Source organism: Cetorhinus maximus, chromosome 24 (genome assembly GCF_964194155.1).
Source record: "Cetorhinus maximus chromosome 24, sCetMax3.hap1.1, whole genome shotgun sequence".
NCBI lineage: Eukaryota > Metazoa > Chordata > Chondrichthyes > Lamniformes > Cetorhinidae > Cetorhinus > Cetorhinus maximus.
The window spans coordinates 8518152-8539270 of NC_135902.1; the positions used below are offsets into that span (position 1 = coordinate 8518152).

Here is a 21119-nt window from a genome sequence, read left to right on the forward strand (position 1 = left end):
GGGTTGGGGGCGGGGCCCGCTCGCCGAGGGGAAAATGACACGGGATGACGTTGGGAGGAACCCCCAACATCATCCCGCCCCATTTAAATATTCAGGAAGGCGGGCGGACAGCGAGATCAGCTGCAGGCCCGCCGACCTGTCAATGGCCAATTGAGGCCATTGACAGGATAATTAACCCAATTAAAGGCCCTGCCCATCCAACCTTAAGGCTGGCGGGTAAGCCAGGAGCCCCAGCAGGCTTCTGATAAAGCATGAAACCTCATCCACTGGCAGGATGAGGTTTCATGTCTGGTTTTAAAAACTTTAATAAACTTTATGTGATATTTATTAACATGTCCCATCTCGTGTGACATCGTCACATGAAGGGGACATGTTAATAATTTTTTTATTTTGCTATTTTTTAAGTTTATAACACTTTCAGCATTCTGCCTGAGACAACACTTAGTCTCAGGGAGATGTGCGCGCATGCGTGAAACAGCACACTTTGACAGCTGGGGAATCCCTCCCCCCCGCACAGGAAGCACATAGCGCTTCCCGTCGCGCAGCCCGCTGGATGGGCCTTAATTGGCCCGCCCACTCAAAATGGCGGTGGGGTCCATTTCGGCGGCAGAGTTCGGCTGCCCGCCCGCCGGCGAGCCAGTGGGGCCCGCCCGCTCATCGAGGGCTAAATTCTGCCCATTAACTTCCTGCCTCTGACTGTTATTTCTTTACAAATGAATCCTAGTGCTTTGCTTGCCCTCTTTATGGCTTTAATAACTTGTGTTGCTTCTTTTGGACATTTAGGTTATCATACTCCCAGATTTCTTCACTGAAATGCCTGAAAAATAAATTGTAATCTAATTCCCAAAGTAAGCTCTTAAATCAGGCACCGTCTGTCATGCTGAATGTTTTCTAATTGTTTGCATCTTTAAATTCTTGCTGGAATGAGATGCTGGATTAGTATGGCAAACTCTGTAGTGAAGGCATCTTGGTGGAGATGCTATGATGCCCTTGATTAAGACTTAAAACAACATTCAATAAGCAACGTGCGATTTAATTGTGTAAACCACATGTAGGTACACATCCTACACCTCTTCATGCTAATCGCATTGTTGAATCAAAATGAAATCGCTGAAGGCTCAGTTGACAAATTAATTGAACAAAGTGGAAATAATTCATAAAGATTGGTCTGAGGTTGAACAGAGGATCTCAGTAGCGATGGCAAAAGGAAATGCAATATGTGTCCTCAACCCTCTGGAATTAGAGGGGGGAGAAAATGTATCCTCCAAGTGCATTCTTATGTTTGCTATTAAATGATCCTTGTTGGAGAGTTTGTGGGGGTAAATTTGGATGGCCCCCAAAATTGGACTCAAAGCCATTCGCCCCTCTTGCACCGAGGTACATTATGGCTGCAATGGGGACTGGAAGTGCTGAAAGAGGAGTTGGAGACCAGGGGGAACATTGACAGAGGGCACAACAGGTCAGAGAACATGTATCTAGGTTCTCGGTTGCAGTGGTGGAGGTGCACGGGAGGAGAGAGGTCCTCTCCCCTCAGGGACTAGATGGACCTCCAGACAGACACTGCAAAGGGAGTGGGAATGATGAAAGTCAGCAGTCTAGCCCTGAGGGCCTGGATGCAGTACCACAGGATGCTTAATGACCTCATACAAGTAGTCAAGATCAGTGAAAGCATCTTCATATGCCCTATCCGACTAACTATATAACTAACTGTTCATCACCGTAACCCCTTACCAGAAATCTCAATCAACCATGGAGCATACCTCACATTCATAGCCTCCCCTCATCTTCACACACTTCACACTGTTATAGTCACTTCTCACAGCTGGCACACACTGCCATCTATAAATCTGTGACAGTCACATCTCTACACTACACCATATTCACTCACTGATACACTTTCCTCTCTCTTGCAGGGCAGAGTGGCCCACAATTGGGGACAGCAGCACCTAACTGTTGTGAGATGATGACAGTAGTTTAATATGCTCCCTTAAAGGCGCATTGACAACATCTCACAACACTAACTGGCGGGGGATCGGCATTGTAGCTTGTCCTTACTCCGTGCACCTTCGATTTAGGGGAGGAAATTTTCTGTCCTTACCTGGTCTGGCTGACATGTGACTCCAGACCCACAGCAATATGGTTGACTCTTAAATGCCCTCTGAGTAAGGGCAATTAGGGATATGCAATAAATGCTGGCCTAGCCTGTGACGCCCACATCCCTTGAACAAATAATTTTTAAAAATGCTCCAAAAAGGTTTGTGCAATTTGAGTCACATATTCGTTAGGTTCGTGCATGGGCACTCCTGGGTTGGCTTCTATGTGGTCAAAGTCTTTCAGTGTTTTTGTGCTCCGGTGCACATCAGGAGGTGAGTTTTTGGGAGCCTTCAGGTGTCTATCCACATTGATGTGTGTTTCTAAGCATTTTGTGTGGCTGCTCTCTGCCCACACAGGGGTGCAGTATTCTGTTGCATTTATTGCCCATCCATAATTGACCTTGAGAAGGTGGTGGTGAGCTGCCTTCTTGAACCACTGCAGTCCATGTGGTGTAGGTACACCCACAGTGCTGTTAGGGAAGGAGTTCCAGGATTTTGACCCAGCGACAGTGAAGGAACGGCGATATATTTCCAAGTCAGGATGGTGAGTGACTTGGAGGGGAACTTGTAGGTGGTGGCATTACCATGTGTCTGCTACCCTTGTCCTTCTAGATGGTAGTGGTTTTGGGTTTGGAAGGTGCTGTCGCAGGAGCCTTGGGGAGTTACTGAGGAACTCCTGCAACAGTACAAAGTTCCTGGGAATCCAGATCTTGTTACTGAACACTTGGAATCTCTGGACATGTCCAGACTACAAAGATGGCAGTGTATGGATGAGCTGAATTTCACTCACTCAGTTAGAAATGCTTGGAATCTACTCAGAAATCTTGGAGCTGCTTCACCTGCTCACCATCAGTCTTCCAAAGTATCAGGGAATGCTTTTGTTTCTAGGTTGCTCCACAACTCTAGGGCCATCTCAACAAAGGAAGCTCATCATGAAGTTCAGAAGGAACTCCCCAAAACCATCTCACCAACTTCTCCAACATCCCTGCTTTCTTCTCCCTACACCAGAGATGACATTGACAAAGGCCATCCCTCCACTAAACGATGGAAGGCAGCAGGAATCAATAGCATCTATCCTGAATTCCTGAAGAACGCAGGACCTAATGGATGTGACTGGTTGGCTTCCTTCTTCATTAACATCCATGCAACTGATTTAAACGATTTAAACTTGAATGTAGAGGGTTGATCAGTAAGTTCACAGATGACACAAAAATTGTTGGGGTGGTAAATAGTGCGGAGGATAGCCTTAGATTACAGGAGGATATAGACGAGCTGGTCAGATGAGCTGATCAGTGGCAAATGGAACTTAATCTGGATAAATGTGAGGTGATGCACTTGAGCAGGACAAAAAAGGCATGGGAATACACGATGTATGGTAGGACCCTGGGAAGTACTGAGGATCAGAGGGACCACTGGTCCCTTAAGGCAACGGGACAGGTAGATAAGGTGGTTAAGAAGGCATGTGGGATATTGCCCTTATTAGCCGAGGCATAAAATATAAGAGCAGGGAGGTTCTGCTGGAACTGTATAAAACACTGGTTAGGCCAAGCTAGAGTATTGCGTGCAGTTCAGGAATCCACATTATAGGAAGGATGTGATTACACTAGAGAGAGTGCAGAGGAGATTTACCAGGATGTTGTCTGGGCTGGAGAGTTTTAGTTATGAGGAGAGATTGGATAAACTGGGGTTATTTTCCCTGGAGCAGAGGAGATTGAGGGGGTACATGATTGACGTGTATAAAATTATGAGGGGCATAGATAGGGTAGACAGGAAGGAACTTTTCCCCTTGGTGGAGGGATCAATAACCAGTGGGCATAGATTTAAGGTAAGGGGCAGGAGGTTTAGAGGGGATGTGAAGAAGTATTTTTTCACCCAGAGGGTGGTGGGAATCTGGAACTCACTGCCAGAAAGGTTGGTAGAGGCAGAAACCTTCATAACATTTAAGAAGTATTTGGATGTGCACTTGCGATGCCATGGCATACAAGGCTATGGGCCTAGCGCTGGAAAATGGGATTAGAATAGTTAGGTACTTGTTTGACTGGTGCAGGCTTGATGGGCCGAAGGGCCTTTTTCTGTGCTGTAGATCTCTATGACTCAATGACTCTAGGTGAGCATCTCCTTTGAAATCACAGGTGCTGAACCCACTATTCCTGGCTTGGATGGAGGTAGGAGAAATGTTCCAGGAAAACCCTAGGTGGGTATGGGCCCCTGCTGAGAGCCCTTACTATTTGCCCTCCTCCCTCTGTGAGCGGCTTGGTTCTCTTACTTGCTGTCTCTGTACCCTCTCCCTCTCATGTTGCAGCCCAAAGGAGAACGCTACCTATAGACCCCATCAGTGGGATTCAATGATGCTCTCAGAGCCCTTTCAACAAGCAACACCTTGTTTTGTGGAGGTTTAACTTAGCCAATGAGTGACTTGAGATAATCGGTATATAGTTTTCTTAGAAAATATTTATTTACACTATTTACAAGACATCATAAGAGTACATGTTTTCTGAGGCACAGACTGCTCTGCATCTTGCTCTCTTGCAGTCTCTTGGTCATCTGACTCTTGATGTCACACTCGTATCACCGACAACATCCTGGTCTCATTAGCATAACCATTAACCCATTACGCACAACCTTCCCCATGAGGAGCACCACTACTTACAGATTTTATTCAATGTAAGCAACTTCTCAAAACACCTGGTGATCCACAACATCAAACAGACCCAGCAAAATGTAATCAGCAATTAACTAATGAACCCTTTAAATACCGAATGCAGGTGGTGGGGGTGGGGGGGTGGGGGGGAGGCGTCCTTGTGCTGCTGAACAGATTCAGCTATGCATGTTAAGTTGCGAGATTCAAAATGGCAGGTCTGACATCAGATCAGCATCTGATGCCTACTGATGTCTACTCTGCATTACTTCCGGTGCACACTCATACCACTCGCGCTAATGGCCTCACCAAGATGGCGTTCAGCATAGGCTGCAATGGAAGTGATGGATGCAGCATTTTGTTCTAAAATGGCACCTGCAGCATCGAAACTACGGGCACTACAGGGCCTGATTTTGTAGCCTACGAATTGACGCAGAATTGGTTCGGTTGTGATCTGTTTTAAGGTCAAAGTTCAAGCCCAGCTTCACAAACTGGAACAGGGGAACCTAAGGTGGCCAGCTGCCTGTTAAATCATATCGTCTGGTTTAGAGAGGAGGGAGGAGTATAGGAAGGAAAATAAAAATCCAAAAAAGTGATAAAGCTCCTTTCTAACACAGCTAATCAAATAGCAGTGAAATACCTTCTTCATTTTCTGCAACAATTATGACATTTTAGACTCTCAAATGTCAGATTTGTGAATCTTGCCTGAAGCTTATCTCTGGTCTCTGAATGAGGTTCAATGGAATCCTTTTGCAATAACTTTCACAATCCCCAGAAGCAAAGGGTATAAATGCTGATTATGATTTTCAAAAATGCAGTTGACAGAGTTTGGAAATTAATTGCCGAACACTGTATGGGTAGACTTATTTAAAAGCGCAGGGAAAGAACCAATATTACAATTTTAAGGCGATCCAAACATCTTGCAGCAGCTGGAGTATAGAGATCAGAGGCTAATGGCTCTTACCTGCAGTTTTATTGTTCCTTTCTTAAGCAATTAAATACTTTAATAAGTCTAATGGTTATTGTACTACGCCATGCAGAGAAACAGGATGGATAACAGTATGGGTATTCCAATTAACTTCTGTGTCCTGGGCTAGGGATGGGCAAAGATAATTTCAGCCATGGTCCCCATTCCTGATCTCTATCCAGTGACACTGACCATAGTCACCAGTTGACCTCTTTGTCACTAAGATTGAGACCATCCAATCAGCTGCTTCTGCAACTTTGCTCCTTTCCCCTAGCCCACTGGGCCAAACTTCTCCAGAGTTTCCCCCTGCTCCGGCCCCATGAGCTTGCATCTTTCTCCAGTTTCTCTCCTATCTCCCTTCATGCCCTCTCCAAGCTCACTTGCCCTTGAGGCGAAGATGAGCTTCTGTTGACATATCTTTGTCACCACAAAAACTGTCTACTTCCACATCTGTAACATCGCCTGGCATTCTGCCTGTCTCCACTCCTCTGCTTCCGAAATACTAATGCCTTCCTTTGCCTAATCCAGTCTTGACTATTTCAATGCTCTTCAGCCTGGCCTCCAATCTTCCACTAAACTTCAGCTCATCCAAAACTCTGGTGCGCATTTCCTAAATCGCACTAAATCCCATGCATCATCATTGTTATATTTGCTGAAGTCTATCCATTTCTAGTCTGCTCTTGATTTTAACATTCTCATCTTTCTTTTCAAATCCCCCCGTGGCCTCATCCCATAGAACCATAGAACACTACAGCACAGAAAAAAAGCCATTCGGCCCTTTTAGTCTGTGCCAAAATATTATTCCACTAGTCCCATTGACCTGCACCCAGTCCATAACCCTCCAGACCTCTCCCATCCATGTATCTATTCAATTTATTCTTAAAACTTAAGAGTGAGCCCGCATTTACCACGTCAGATGGTAGCTCGTTCCACACTCCCACCACTCTCTGAGTGAAGAAGTTCCCCCTAATGTTCCCCCTAAACCTTTCCCCTTTCACCCTAAAGCCATTTCCTCTCGTGTTTATCTCTCCTAATCTATGTGGAAAGAGCCTACTCGCATTTACTCTGTCTATACCCCTTATAATTTTGTAAACTTCTATCAAATCTCCCCTCATTCTTCTACACTCCAAGGAATAAAGTCCTAACCTGTTTAATCTTTCTCTGTAACTCAACTCCTGAAGACCCAGCAACATCCTAGTAAATCTTCTCTGCACTCTTTCAATCTTACTGATATCCTTCCTGTAGTTAGGCGACCAGAACTGCACACAATACTCCAAAGTTGGCCTCACCAATGTCTTATACAACCTCACCATAACATCCCAACTCCTATACTCAATACTTTGATTTATGAAGGCCAGTATGCCAAAAGCTTTCTTTACAACCCTGTCTACCTGTGACGCCACTTTCAGGGAATTATGTATCTGAACTCCCAGATCCCTTTGTTCCTCCGCACTCCTCAGTGCCCTACCATTTACTGTGTATGTCCTACCTTGGTTTGTCCTTCCAAAATGCAACACCTCACACTTTTCTGCATTAAATTCCATCTGCCATTTTCTGGCCCATTTTTCCAGTTGGTCCAGATCCCTCTGCAAGCTTTGAAAGCCTTCCTCGCTGTCCACAACGCCTCCAATCTTAGTGTCATCAGCAAACTTGCTGATCCAATTTACCACATTATCATCCAGATCATTGATATAGACAACAAACAAAAATGGTCCCAGCACAGATCCCTGAGGCACACCACTAGTCACAGACCTCCAGTCTGAGAAGCAATCATCCACTACCACCCTCTGTCTTCTCCCACACAGCTAATTTCGAATCCAGTTTACAACCTCTCCATGGATACCAAGTGTCTGAACCTTCTGAACTAACCTCCCATGTGGGACCTTGTCAAAGGCCTTACTAAAGTCCATGTAGACAACATCCACAGCCTTTCCTTCATCTACTTTCTTGGTAACCTCCTCGAAAAACTCTACAAGGTTCGTTAAACACGACCTACCACACACAAAGCCATGCTGACTATCCTTAATCTGTCCAAATCCCTCCCTATCTTTGTAACCTCTTCCTGTCCTACAACCACCTGAGATTTCTGTGCTTCTTCTGTGTCTCCACTTCTGGCCTTTTGGTCATTCCTGGATTTTAATAGCTTTATAATTGGTGGCCATGCCTTCAACTGTCTAGGCCCTAAACCCAGAAGTTCCCACCCTAAAGCTCTCTGCCCCTCCACTTCTCTCTCCTCCTTTAAGAAGCTCCTTAAAACCTAACTATTTACCAAGTTTTTGGTCATCTGTTCGAATATCTCCTTATATGTCTCTGAGTCAAATGTTGCTTGATAAAGTTCCTGTGAAGTACTTGAGATGATTTACTCTGTTAAATGCATTCTACAAGTATAGTTTGTATTTGTTGTTGTTGAAAGGATTGGTTTCAGCTACAATGTCTCATCCAGTTAAATTTCCTGCTGTTAAGGCTCACACATGAACAATAGCTACATGGGCAAGCTACCCTATGGAACTATGTCTGAAGAAGAGCCAGATAACTTTTACAGAGTTCAGCACATTTAGAAAATAGAAAAATGGGAAGGGGCAGGAAGCAAGACTCACCATGGTTGCTCCATATTTCATGAATTAAGTTCAGCTTAAGCTAGTCAAGGCAAAAAGGCACTTTGAACCATTTGGCTTTAATTTAGGGGCTCCTACTGCAGAGATCAATGTCAAGCTGTTTACTTATCCTTTGCCCATGCCAATCGCAGATCTCGTACTTGAATGGGAATCTCTCTGTTTAGATTAAGGTTAAGATGGGAGACCACTAGCTGAGTGTACAGACGGCATTATGCTGACTGCAATCTCCAATGTACACATAGCATTATATTTTAACTGTACCTAATTTATGTATGCAAACTAGAATAATTAAAATATATATTTTTCCATAGAAGTTAAAAACTGCAAGCTGAGCATTTGTAAAACCTGAAAATTATTAGGACAGTGGGGAGAATATATTGATAGTCTAAATGATCATATTTGACTATATTAATAACATAAATAATATCATAATTAAGAAGCAGACATGTCATAACTTAATTTAAAAATAGCAAGGGTTATGTTTGTGAAACTTTAGTAGCTTCATTGGAATACTATTAAGGGGAGCATTTTGTTAATTAGACAACATTTGCATAGCAAAATTGTTCATTTCCTGCAATTCAAAACTTACCTTAAAGAAATGTGGAGGTAGGAGAGACTACTTTGCTCAACCAGTGTTCATTAGTGAAAAGAAAATGCGTTTCAATCTGCCTTAAATTAAATGCTTATATTTTATATATTGTTATATCAATTAGGGAGATTCTCATTTTAAAAAATTCATTGTTATGGGATGTGGACATCGCTGGCTAGGCCAGCATTTATTGCCCATCCCTAATTGCCCTTAAGAATGTGGTGGTGAACTGCCTTCTTGAACTGCTGCAGTCCATGTGGTGTAGGTACACCCACAGTGCTGTTAGGGATGGAGTTACAGGATTTTGACCCAGTGACAGAGAAGGAGCACAGATATATTTCCAAATCAGGATAGCGTGTGGCTTGGAGGGGAAATTGTAGGTGGTGTTACCATGGGTTTGCTGCCCTTGTCCTTCTAGATGGTATTGGTCACGGGTTTGGAAGGTGCTGTCTAAGGATCATTTGAGATTTCCTACAGTGCACCTTGTAGATGGTATACACTGCTGCCATTGTGTGTCAGTGATGGAGGGAGTAAATATTTGTGGATGGGGTGCCAATCAAGCGGGCTGCTTTGTCCTAGATGGTGTCGAGCTTCTTGAGTGTTGTTGGAGCTGAATTCATCCAGACAAGGGGAAAGCATTCCACCACACTCTTGACTAGTGTCCTTGTAGGACAGGCTTTGGGGAGTCAGGAGGTGAGTTACTCATCGCAGGATTCCTAACCTCTGACCTGCTCTTGTAGCCACAGGATTTATATGGCTGGTCCAGTTCAGTTTCTGGTCAATGGTAACCCCCCAGGATGTTGATAGTGGGGGATTTAGAAATGGTAGTGCCATTGCATATCAAGGGGCAATGGTTAGATTCTCTCTTGTTGGAGATGGTCATTGTCTGGCACTTGTGTGGTGCGAATGTTACTTGCCACTTGTCAGCCCAAGCCTGGATATTATTCAGGTCTTGCTGCATTTGGACATGGACTGCTTCAGTGTCTGAGGAGTTGCGAATGGTGCTGAACATTGTGCAATCATCAGCAAACATCCCCACTTCTGACTTTGTGATGCAAGGAAGGTCATTGATGAAGCAGCTGAAGATGGTTGAGTCTAGGACACTACCCTGAGGAACTCCTGCGGTGATGTCCTTGAACTGAGATGATAGCCTCCAACAATCACAACCATCTTCCTTTGTAGGTGTGACTTCAACCAGTGGAGAGTTTTCACCCTGATTCGAACTGATTCCAATTTTGCTTGAGCTCCTTGATGCCGCACTATGTCAAACACTACCTTAATGTCAAGGGCAGGACATTCTCACCTCACCTTAGGAATTCAGCTCTTTTGTCCATGTTTGAACCAAGGCTGTAATGAGGTTGGGAGCTGAATGACCCTGGTGGAATCCAAACCGTCAGTGAGCAGGTTATTGCTAAGCAAGTGCCGCTTGATAGCACTGTTGATGACCCCTTCCATTACTTTACTGATGATTGAGAGTAGACTGATGCAGCGGTAATTGGCTGGGTTGGATTTGTCCTGCTTTTTGTGTACAGAACATACCTCTTTCACATTGCTGGGTAGATGCAAGTGTTGTAGCTGTACTGGAACAACTTGGCTAGGGGCACATAAGTCTTCAGTACTATTGCTGGAATATTGTCAGGGCCAATAGTCTTTGTAGTATCCAGTGCCTTCAGCTGTTTCTTGATATCACATGGAGTGAATCGAATTGGCTGAAGACTGGCATCTGTGATGCTGGGGACCTCTGGAGGAGGCCAAGTTGGATCATCCACTTGACACTTCTGACTGAAGATAGTTGCAAGTGCTTCAGCTTTATCTTTTGCACTGATGTGCTGGGCTCCCCCATCATTGAGGATGGGGATATTTGTGGAGCCTCCTCCTCCTGTGAGTTGTTTAATTGTCCACCACCATTCACGGCTGAATGTGGTAGGGCTGCAAAGCTTAGATCTGATCTGTTGGTTGTGGAATCGCTTAGCTCTGTCTATCACTTGCTGCATATTCTGTTTGGCACACAAGTAGTCCTGTGTTGTAGCTTCACCAGGTTGACACCTCACTTTTAGGTATGCCTGGTGCTACCCTCCTGCACACTTCATTGAACCATTGATCCCCTGGCTTGGTGGTAATGGTATAGTGGGAGATATGCCAGGCCTTGAGGTTACAGATTGTGGTTGAGTACAATTCTGTTGCTGATGATGGCCCACAGAGCCCCATGGAAGCCCAGTCTTGAGTTGCTAGATCTGTTCGAAACTAATCCCATTTAACACAGTCGTAGTGCCGTATAACACAGTGGAGGGTATCCTCAGTGTGAAGATGGGCCTTTGTCTCCACAAGGACTATGCAGTGGTCACTCCTACCGATAATGTCATGGGCAGATGCATCTGTGGCAGGCAGGTTGGTGAGGGTGAAGTCAAGTATGCTTTTCCCTCTTGTTGGTTCCTTCACCATCTACTGCAGACCCAGTGCAGCTCAATTAAGCCCTTTAGGACTTGGCCAGCTCAGTCTGTACGGGTGCTACCAAGCCACTCTTGGGTGATGGATATTGAAGTCCCCACCCAGAGTACATGCTGTGCCCTTGCCACCCTCAGTGCTTCCTCCAAGTGGTGTTTAACATGGAGGAGCACTGGTTCATCAGCGAAGGGGAGAACAGTACGTGGTAATCAGCAAGAAGTTTCCTTGCCAATGTTTAATCTGATCCCATGAGACTTCATGGGGCCTGGAGTCAACGTTGAGGATTCCCAGGGCAACTCCCTGCCGGCTGAATACCGCTGTGCCACCACCTCTGCTGGATCTGTCCTGCTGGTGGGACAGGATATACCCAAGAATGATGATGGTGGCAACTGGGTATGATTCCGTGAGTATGTCAATGTCAGGCTGCTGCTTGACTAGTCTGTGAGGCAGCTCTCCCAATTTTGGCACAAGCCCACAGATGTTTGTAAGGAGGGCTTTGCAGGGCTGGCAGAGCTCAGTTTGCCATTGGCGTTTCTGGTGCCTAGGTCCAGTTTCACTCCTTTTAATCCGGTTTGATACAACTGAATGGCTTGTTAGGCCATTTCAGAGCCAATCACATTGCTGTGGATCTGGAGTCACAAATAGGCCAGAGCAGGTAAGGATGGCAGTTTTCCTTCCCTAGAGGGCATTAATGAACCAGATGGGTATTTACAACAATTGACATGGGTGGTCACCAATTCAAATTCCACCATCTGCTCTGGAGGGATTCAAACCCGGGTCCCCAGAGCATTATCCTGGGTCTCTGGATTACTAGTCCAGAGACAATACCATGACATCACCGCCTCACCCGTTGTTTGGAAAGACTGAGTCCGACCCTACTCTTGTTAGCCCCGGGTCCCTTTCTGGAGTTTTTTTTTTGCCCCTCTCAAGGGATTGCCTGGCTCCAGATTGCTGGTGGTGGGGAGTGGGTAGGGATGTGGTTGCAGAGTGAGGGACGTGAACAGGATGCGCCTCGTTGCGATGCTCCAGTCTTCATGAGCGTGCGGCAGTTTTGACAGAGCAGCCAATCTTCTCTTGCCTGTCATTTTCATTTGACACCTTAATCATAACAGCCAGAGTAATGTTTGAGGCCAGCTATCAGATATGGGGTGATGGCATTCTAATCTGATTCATGGAGCAGCAGCAGCCTCGTTATTATGCGCAGAAAAGAACTGGCTTACTTTGATATTTCTCATTTTGAAGTGCTATCAATATTGTCATTGTCTCAGATGCCTAGATTGGATATATACTTGTGAGGAAAAAGGTTATACAGCTATGGGGAAAGAGCAGGGAAGTGGGACAATTGGATAACGCTTGCAAATGGTAGTACAGGCACGATGGGCCAAAAGCTTCATCTGCACTGTAAAATTCTAAGTCAGATAAATCAACATTATTAACTAGCATAAAAGCAAAAAACTATGGATGCTGGAAATCCAAAACAAAAACAAAAATACCTGGAAAAACTCAGCAGGTCTGGCAGCATCTGTGGATAGGAACACAGTTAACGTTTCAAGTTGAAGGGTCATTTGGACTCGAAACGTTAACTGTGCTCCTATCCGCAGATGCTGCCAGACCTGCTGAGTTTTTCCAGGTATTTTTGTGTTTGTTGTTATTATTAACTAGCAGATGTCCCTGTCGGACAATGGAAAGAGTTTTGTGCTATGCAGTGTTTAGATAAAGAAAGAAGTTAGATTTATATACCTTCAATTCTTCCAAGTCTGGCCTCTCCATACTGACTACGGCAGCCAGAAGTTGGTCCTCTAAGCCATCTCTTGTGACAGTGAAGTTAATGAGAGTACACTGGGCTTGCATCTCAGGCTGGTAGTGAGGATTTGCCAGTTTAGTGTGAAGAATGAGGCGGAAGCTGGAATTGTACTCACATTCCTTGTCTCCAATTTTTATGCATCTAGGTAAGAAAAGGCTTCCTGTTAGTCTCAAGCACAAACAACACTGGTATAATTAGATTTCATATCACTGTGATAATTCAAGAGATAACCAATGCCAATGGCATAAGGGGCTGGATTCCCAATCCAGGGTTGGGAGCCTGGCACACGGAACAGTCTGGGTTCTGACTCCAGGCCATGTGAGCATCAGTGAGGCAACATGAGTTTAAAATGCAAAGGGCCAACTGACCCAGGGGCGAGTTTGATGCCGGGAGCGCCATGGAGGCCTACGGGGTAAGGGACCTCTTGATGTGATGCATTAGGCACCATGGGGCTGGCTAGGAAGATCAGCTATTTTTTCTGATGGGCTTTTGTCTGTTTCTAAGTTTTATAATGAGACCATTCAAAAGATCAAGCTTGAGATGTTTCACCATTGCTTCCCTAACCAGACCCCTGAGGTCAATCTATTTTGATGTGTTTTGTCTAAACATTTGTCACAAAGAATCAGAATTGAGTAAGTATTAGTGATATGATTGGGAGCTAAACTTGCACCATGGGCTCCTGTGCCACAATGATCTCAGGGCAGACCTGGATGAGTTCTGATGAGGCTTCAGATGTTCCCCAGAAATAACTAAGAACAGCAGAGACAATTCTTAAGTTTCCCTCATTTTCTTACCTGCCCTTTTTTATGGTTTCTCGACCCAATAAAGGCCCCAGCACAGGATCCACTGATTCTTCTAGGTTTTCAATTAGTACTGCTTCACCTGCCCCAAGAGCATGTTCCATAATATCTAAGTACCTTAAAATAAAACCACAAATACATTCAAATGTCTCATATGTCTTCATTTACCATGATTCATTAAAGCTCTGCCTCACACAAACTTATTGTGGCTTCATTATTATTTGAAATAGATGACCATCTTTGCCTAGAGGCTTTTCAAAAGTCTAATCTGAACATTATCTTCGGAAACAGCTCAATGAACCTTCCACATTAATTCAAAACGAGTGGTTTAAAGCAGTATTACTCTCAAGAAAAGAACTGTGCTGGACCATCTGATGTATTCTTTGACCTTCCCCGAGTAAACATACTGAAAAAGTCAATTCATTTGTGAATGATAATACACCCAAAAGTCATTGAAATTCTAAATTATGAGAGAAATCAGTCCAGGAACAACTGGAGGGTTAGAATCTGGTTGCTCAGTGAGTTGTACACGATACACTTCCTTCACTTCTATGGAATGAATGCTCGGTGTTCCAGTTCATTGTATGTGGCGTAAGATGTAATTTACTGAACGTCCAGAGTTTTTTGGGGGAAGAGAATTCCAGGTTTCCATGGTTCTTTGTGTGAAAAAAATTCTTCCAGATTTCATTTCTAAATGGTCTAACTCTAATTATTAGACTATAACCCAATGGCTTGGGTTTCCTAACAAAGAAAATTGTTTGTCGTTTTCAATCATATCCAATCCCTTTATCATTTTAAAGCCCTTGATTAGAGCACAATTCAACCACGTCTACTCAATAATGGAAAATGAACATTGTTATGATATGGCAGGTGGTATTTGCTAAGCTGACTAAATCCCAAAGGGAAACTTGGCCAAGTTATCGCAGCAATTTTGCAATTTGCATTCATTACGAGAAGGTTTGTGCACTGGAGTCAGAAGAGTCCGGAGACTTTAAAGGTTAAATTAAAATATTTATTAACAAAAGAAAAGAAAACTTATACACACAAGATTACAGTTACACATGTAAACTTAGTCTTATAACAGCTCCCAAAAGATTTCTACTTAACTAGACTCCCAACTTCACACCCCTTTCAGGCAACAGTCCAAATAGATTCCTAATCTATAACACATCTAGCAATATTACCACAAGCACCCACTGTTGCTATAAGGGAGGTGTTTCACAGCTTCTCTCTTCCTCTCACTCGACAATGGAATTCCAAGACTTTTAACAAAACCTTACTCTCTGGAGCAAGCAAACACTTCTCTGGGGTGGCTAGGGGCTGCTTTTTCACATGTCTGTTTCACCCAGTCCACCTTTCACGATCTCACATTGCCACTCCCCATGCAGCTTTCCATCTTTCTTTAAATATATGTTCTCCCTTTTGATCTGTAAATCTTATTGTTTCAACCTTTCTTCAGAAGTTACTATTCCCAGTATATAAACATTTTTCATATTTCTATCTTGGCTTTGCTTTTGGGTCAATAAACATGATATCCCTACTGCTTGTTTGCCTGTGGACTCCTGAAAGGTGCAACCATTTTCCTTGTCACCTTCTAATTCTCCTTTGAAATTCAAACAACCTCTTAACTTATCTACAAATGCAAATGTTAGCTTCTTCCTTCCAGTTCAAAATTGCCTGTTTTCACACCTAACCTCTTTGATGATTTAAACCTTGCAGTCTGACTGTCTTCAGTTTAAGTAAATTAGACACACACAAACCACTCACAAGACTGCTTCACAGCATCCCACAGGAAAAACAATGATATTTCCTTTGCAACATGCAGACTAATGACGGAGTGAAAGTTGTCCAAGTAGAAAAACTTCAGTTTGTTCTTAGCTGGACTGATAAGTTTAGACTTCTCTTGGGAAGGAAATGTTCCATCTCACCATGTAACAGGCACAACTCCTGGTGGCTAATAATGGTGAAGCATGAGCAGTATGTCAAAGTGGCCTCAACACAGCTCCCACTGAAGGGGGAATAGAGACACCACAAAGAGGGGAGAGATAAGACCTAGATCAGCATGTACAATAGCACTTCTTAATGTATTCTTCTGCAGCTTTACTGCATTGTCAAAAAGTATCACAAAGAACTATTGATTGATAAAGTGGAGTTTAGCACACTAATATAGACAGGTAGGATGATGCAGAAAACAGCCAACACCCAATAGATCAATAGATGATAGGAGAGCAAATCCAGTCCGCATACACTTCAAAGCAGCTCAGAGAGCTCCAAATAACATCACCTCTCTATTTCTGGCTGCATGATGAAATGGTAATTACTGCAGGCGGAGGAATTAAAATTTTAAGGGTGATTTTGGTTGACTGCATCAGCTGCCAAAGAAGTAAAGAGGTGATCGAGATGGATCTTAAGCTGCAATGCCAGTTTAGCCAGTGGTAGCACAAGGTACCATCTTGGTGAAGGAGTCGAATCCATCGCGAGGAACAGCTGCCCTGAGGATCATCACTGATTGATAATTGTCTGCTCGTGTTCATTAAAGAGGCTGCAATTGTGGAGGATAATGCTTCATTTAATGACCTCTCCATCAGCAGCCAGCTGAACAGGAGTAAGCAAGTTATTGCTGAGTACTTTGAGTGCTCCTTAAAGCTCAGATCAACTTTCATTATCCACTTGCTGATTGAGACTGACTGATTGTGTTTGAAGAGAGTTTTTGAAACGCATCGGGGGATGCTCTGGGACACTTTGTCGCGTCTTCACCAACACTCAAGCAACATTTATTGCCAATATTCTCAGTCTTCATCTAAAAATAGTGACTACTGTGCTACTTACCTTACGGACACCTTACAGGTGTTACCGAGCTTGGGGGGCCTATAGTTCCTCATTACTTTCTCCATGGCAACACCTCAACCAATCAGAATTGACTTGCCAACCCATCAAGACTCTTTTCTCTGTAGTTTAAATTGTCATGATTGTTTGAAATTTGGCATTCTTGCATTTGTCCTGATAAAAAGCTTCAGCGACACGTCTCTCTTTTCAGGAATAGAAAAGGAATAGTTGGTCATGGACATTTTGCAAGAATTCCCATTTGGTCTGCAGGAGGGACTGGAGATGATGAGGCCAGGTAGGCCAGTTGCTGCAGGAGAGATGGACAGGAGCCTCAGGAGGGCTCTAAGCAGAATACCCGCACAGGATCTTTTACCTCCAAGTATTTAAAAGGCAGGATGTGTATCATTGAAACATCATGGTTTTCACAAAGCTCCAGCCCAGAGAAAAAATAAATATGAATATACGAAACAGGAGCAGAAGTAGGCCATTCGGCCCCTTGAGCCTGCTCCTATTAAATAAGGTCATGGCTGATCTGTTTGTGTTTTGAATTCCACATTCCCATCTACCCCTGATAACCTATGAGTCCCTTGCCCAACAAGAATTTATCTACCTTTGCCTTAAAAAATATTCAATGACCTGCCTCCACTGTCACATGTAGGCCAGACCGGGTAAGGACAGTAGATTTCCTTCCCTAAAGGATATTAGTGAACAAGATGGGTTTTTACAACAATCAATGATAGTTTCATGGTGAAAAGTCCCAAAAAAAAAGTCAGTCAACCATGGCCGACAAAGGAAATTAAGGATTGTATAAGATTAAAAGAAAAGGCTTATAAAGTTGCCAGAAGTAATAGTAAACGTGAGGAATGGGAGGTTTTTTAGAATTCAGCAAAGGAAGACCAAGAAACTGGTAAAGGGAGAATAAAATATGAATGCAATCTAGCAAAAAATATAAATACCGAATGTAAAACCTTCTTTAGGTATATAAAATCGAAGCATTTGTCTAAGACAAATGTGGGTCCATTGTAGGCAGAGTCAGGCGAATTCATAATGGGGAATAGAGAAATAGCAGAGAAGCTAAATGATTACTTTGTGTCTGTTTTCACTGAGGAAGATACAGGAAATCTCCCAGATGTAGAGATCCAAGGGACTAGGGAGAATGAGGAGTTGAAGGAAATTAGTATAAGTAAGAAGGTTGTATTGGAAAAATTAATGGGACTGAAAGCTGATAAGTCCCCAGGATCTGATATTCTGCATCCCAGAGTGTTGAGAGGTTGCTATCGAGATAGAGGGTGCATTGGTGATCATTTTCCAAAATTCTACAGGTCCTGCAATGGTTCCTAAAGATTGGAAGGTAGCAAATGTCACCCCACTATTTATGAAGGGAGGGAGAGAGAAAACAGGGAACTACAGACCTGTTAGCCTTACATCAGTAGTGGGAAAAATGCCAGAATCTATTATTGAGGATGTGATAAATGGATACTTGGATAATCATGATCTGATTGGGCATAGTCAGCATGGATTTGCAAATGGGAAATCATGTTTGACGAACTGGTTGGAGTTTTTTGAGGATGTTACTAACAAAATTTATAGACAGTCGATGGGGGTAGTATACTTGGATTTTCAGAAGGCTTTTGATAAAGTCCCCCACAGGAGGTTGATTAGCAAAATAAAAGCACATGGGATAGGAGGCAATATATTGGCACGGATCAAGGATTCGCTAACAGGCAGAAAACAGAGAGTAGGAATAAACGGGTCATTCTCATGTTGGCAGGCTGTGTCCAGAGGGTTACCGCAAGGATCAGTACTTGGACCCCAGCTGTCCACAATACATATCAATGATTTGGATTTGGGGACCAAATGTAATATTTCCAAGTTCACAGATGATATAAAGCTGGGTGGGAATGTGTGTTGTGAGGAAGATGTAAAGCAGGAGGATTTGGACAGTCTTAGTGAGGGGGCAAGAACATGGCAGATGGAATATAATGTGGAAAAATGTGAGGTTATCCACTTTGGTAGAAGGAACAGATATGCAGAGTATTTCCTAAATAGTAAGAGGTTAGAAAGCGTAGATGTTCAAAAGGACCTGGGTGTCCTTCTCCATAAGTCACTGAAAGCTAACATGAAGGTGCAGCAAGTTATTAGGAAGGCTAATGGAATATTAGCCTTTATTGCAAGAGGATTTAAGTACAGGAGTAGTGAAGTTTTGCTTCAATAGTATAGAAGCTTGGTTAGACCGGACCTGGAGTAGTGTGTGCAGTTTGGTCCCCTTACCTCAGAAAGGATATTATTGCCGTAGAGGGAGTGCAACAAAGGTTCACTAGACTTGTTCCAGGGATGGCGGGACTGTCTTATGAAGAGAGATTGGGCAAACTGGGCCAGTATCCTCTAGAGTTTTGAAGAATGAGAGGTGATCTCATTGAAACCTACAAATTACTTAAAGGAATAGACAGGGTTGATGCAGGTAGGATTTTCCCCTGGTTGGGGAGTCTAAAACCAGGGGACACAATTTCAAAATAAGGGGGAAGCCACTTAGGACCGAGATGAGGAGAAATCTCTTTATTCAGACAGTTGTGAATTTTTGGAATTCTCTACCCCAGAGGGCCAAGGAAGCTCAGTCATTGAATATGTTTAAGGTAGAGATAGATAGATTTCTGATTAACAATAACATAAAGGGTTATGGGGATAGTGTGGGTAAAAGGCATTGAAGTGTTTGATCAGCCATGATTGTACTGAATGGTGGAGCAGGCTCGATGGGCTGAATGGCCTTCTCCTGTTCCTATGTCCCCATTACTGGGACTTGCTTTCAATTCCAGATTTATTAATTGATTTATTAATTTTACCAGTTGCCGTGGTGGGATTTGCATTAGCCTGGGCCTCTGGATTACTAGTCCAGTGACATTATCACTACATCACTATCTCTCCCACTTGGAAGGGAACTAGGGCTTGGATGGGAACTTGCAGGCGGTGATGTTCCCAGGCATCTACTGCCCTTGGTGGTAAAGGTCACGTGTTTGTAAGATGCTGTTGAAGGAGCCATCATAAGTTGCTGCAGACATCTTGTAGATGGTACCCACTGCTGTCACAGTGTGTTGGTGGTGGAGGAAGTGAATGTTTGAGGTGGTGGGTGGTGTGCCAATAAAGTGGGCTGCTTTGCCCTGGATCATGTAGAGCTTTTTGAATGTTGCTAGAGCTGCACTCATCCAGGCTAGTGGAGAGTATTCCATCACACTCCTGACCTGTGCCTTGTAGATTGTGGACAGGTGCTGGGGAGTCAGGAGGTGAGTTACTCGTCACAGAATTTTCAGTGTCTCACCTGCTCTTGTAGCCACAGTATCTCTATGGCTGGTCCAGTTCAGTTTCTGGTCAATAGTAACCCCCATAGTGGGGGATTCAGCCATGGTAATGCTGATGAATGGGAAGGGGAGGCCACTATTACATTTTTCCCCTTAGTGTTTAACCTTAGTGGCTATCTAGTGGCATTTTTGCAAAATCTGGCATTTCTACAAAGTGAAACCCCAATGACAGCAGCAGGAGAGGTGAATGGCTAATGAGAATCTGAAGAGGGAAGATTGGACATCCTTCTGGGACTCCCTCAAGAGGTTGTGGCCCCACATCAAACTTCAACATTTCTGTATAGGCTTCAGCAGCCTGGGCCGCTTGGCTGACCGGCAATGGCAAGGGCAAAATGCAGTAACAGGAGACAAAGCATCCAGAAGGAGGCCCATATGTTCCTGCTCTATTATTTCCATGTCACAATCTCAGGGTCTCTGTTCAGCCAGTCCAGTAATCGGGTGGAGAATAGATCAGTGGGCATTGGAGACATTTTGCACGACCCTTTCAACCAAGGGGCCCAGAGTAACCTGCTGTTCCATGGTGTGGATCTAGAAGTCGCCAGTCTCCCTATGGTGGAGGGGATGGACACCAGGCCCTTTGTCCAACTGGAACAAGGTGGAGGCAGACTCCTCTTCTCATCTAGCCTCTAAACTGCATGTGGTGTTGGTTTCTCAACTGGTGCCTATGACAGTGGTAGCCATTGACGCAATGCATTCATTTTTTGTTCTCCTCTGAGGCAGTGAGATGTCTCTTTCTCTTTCTGAACCTGCTCCAGCAATGATAAAGCTGGAAAGGCTAGTGGCAGCATGTGCGGTCACTAAAGGAGGATGTGTGTGAGAAGACCATAATGGAGCTTTGAGAGTGAGATAGCTTTGGGTGATTAGAGGTCAGGAATAGTTCTGCATCTGTAAGGAAGCTCCAGTGGCCATATAAGTCTCTGCAGGTGTCCCCTGCACTGTCTCTGACCAGCTTTGCCTCCTCAAAGGGGATGCTGTCACGTAGGCATCTT

At 44.0% G+C, this 21119-nt stretch overlaps 1 protein-coding gene across 2 annotated transcripts in view; it reads right to left on the reverse strand.

Annotated features, from left to right (window-relative positions):
* Positions 1–21119, reverse strand: part of dnah9 (dynein, axonemal, heavy chain 9) — a 563627-nt gene that overhangs the window by 176026 nt on the left and 366482 nt on the right. For both annotated transcript variants that reach the window (XM_078570706.1, XM_078570707.1), the window contains 2 exons: positions 13946–14068; positions 13088–13292 (listed from right to left, as the gene is read on the reverse strand). In XM_078570706.1, coding sequence (XP_078426832.1) covers positions 13088–13292; positions 13946–14068 — 328 coding nt within the window. The remainder of the gene's footprint in view (positions 1–13087; positions 13293–13945; positions 14069–21119) is intronic.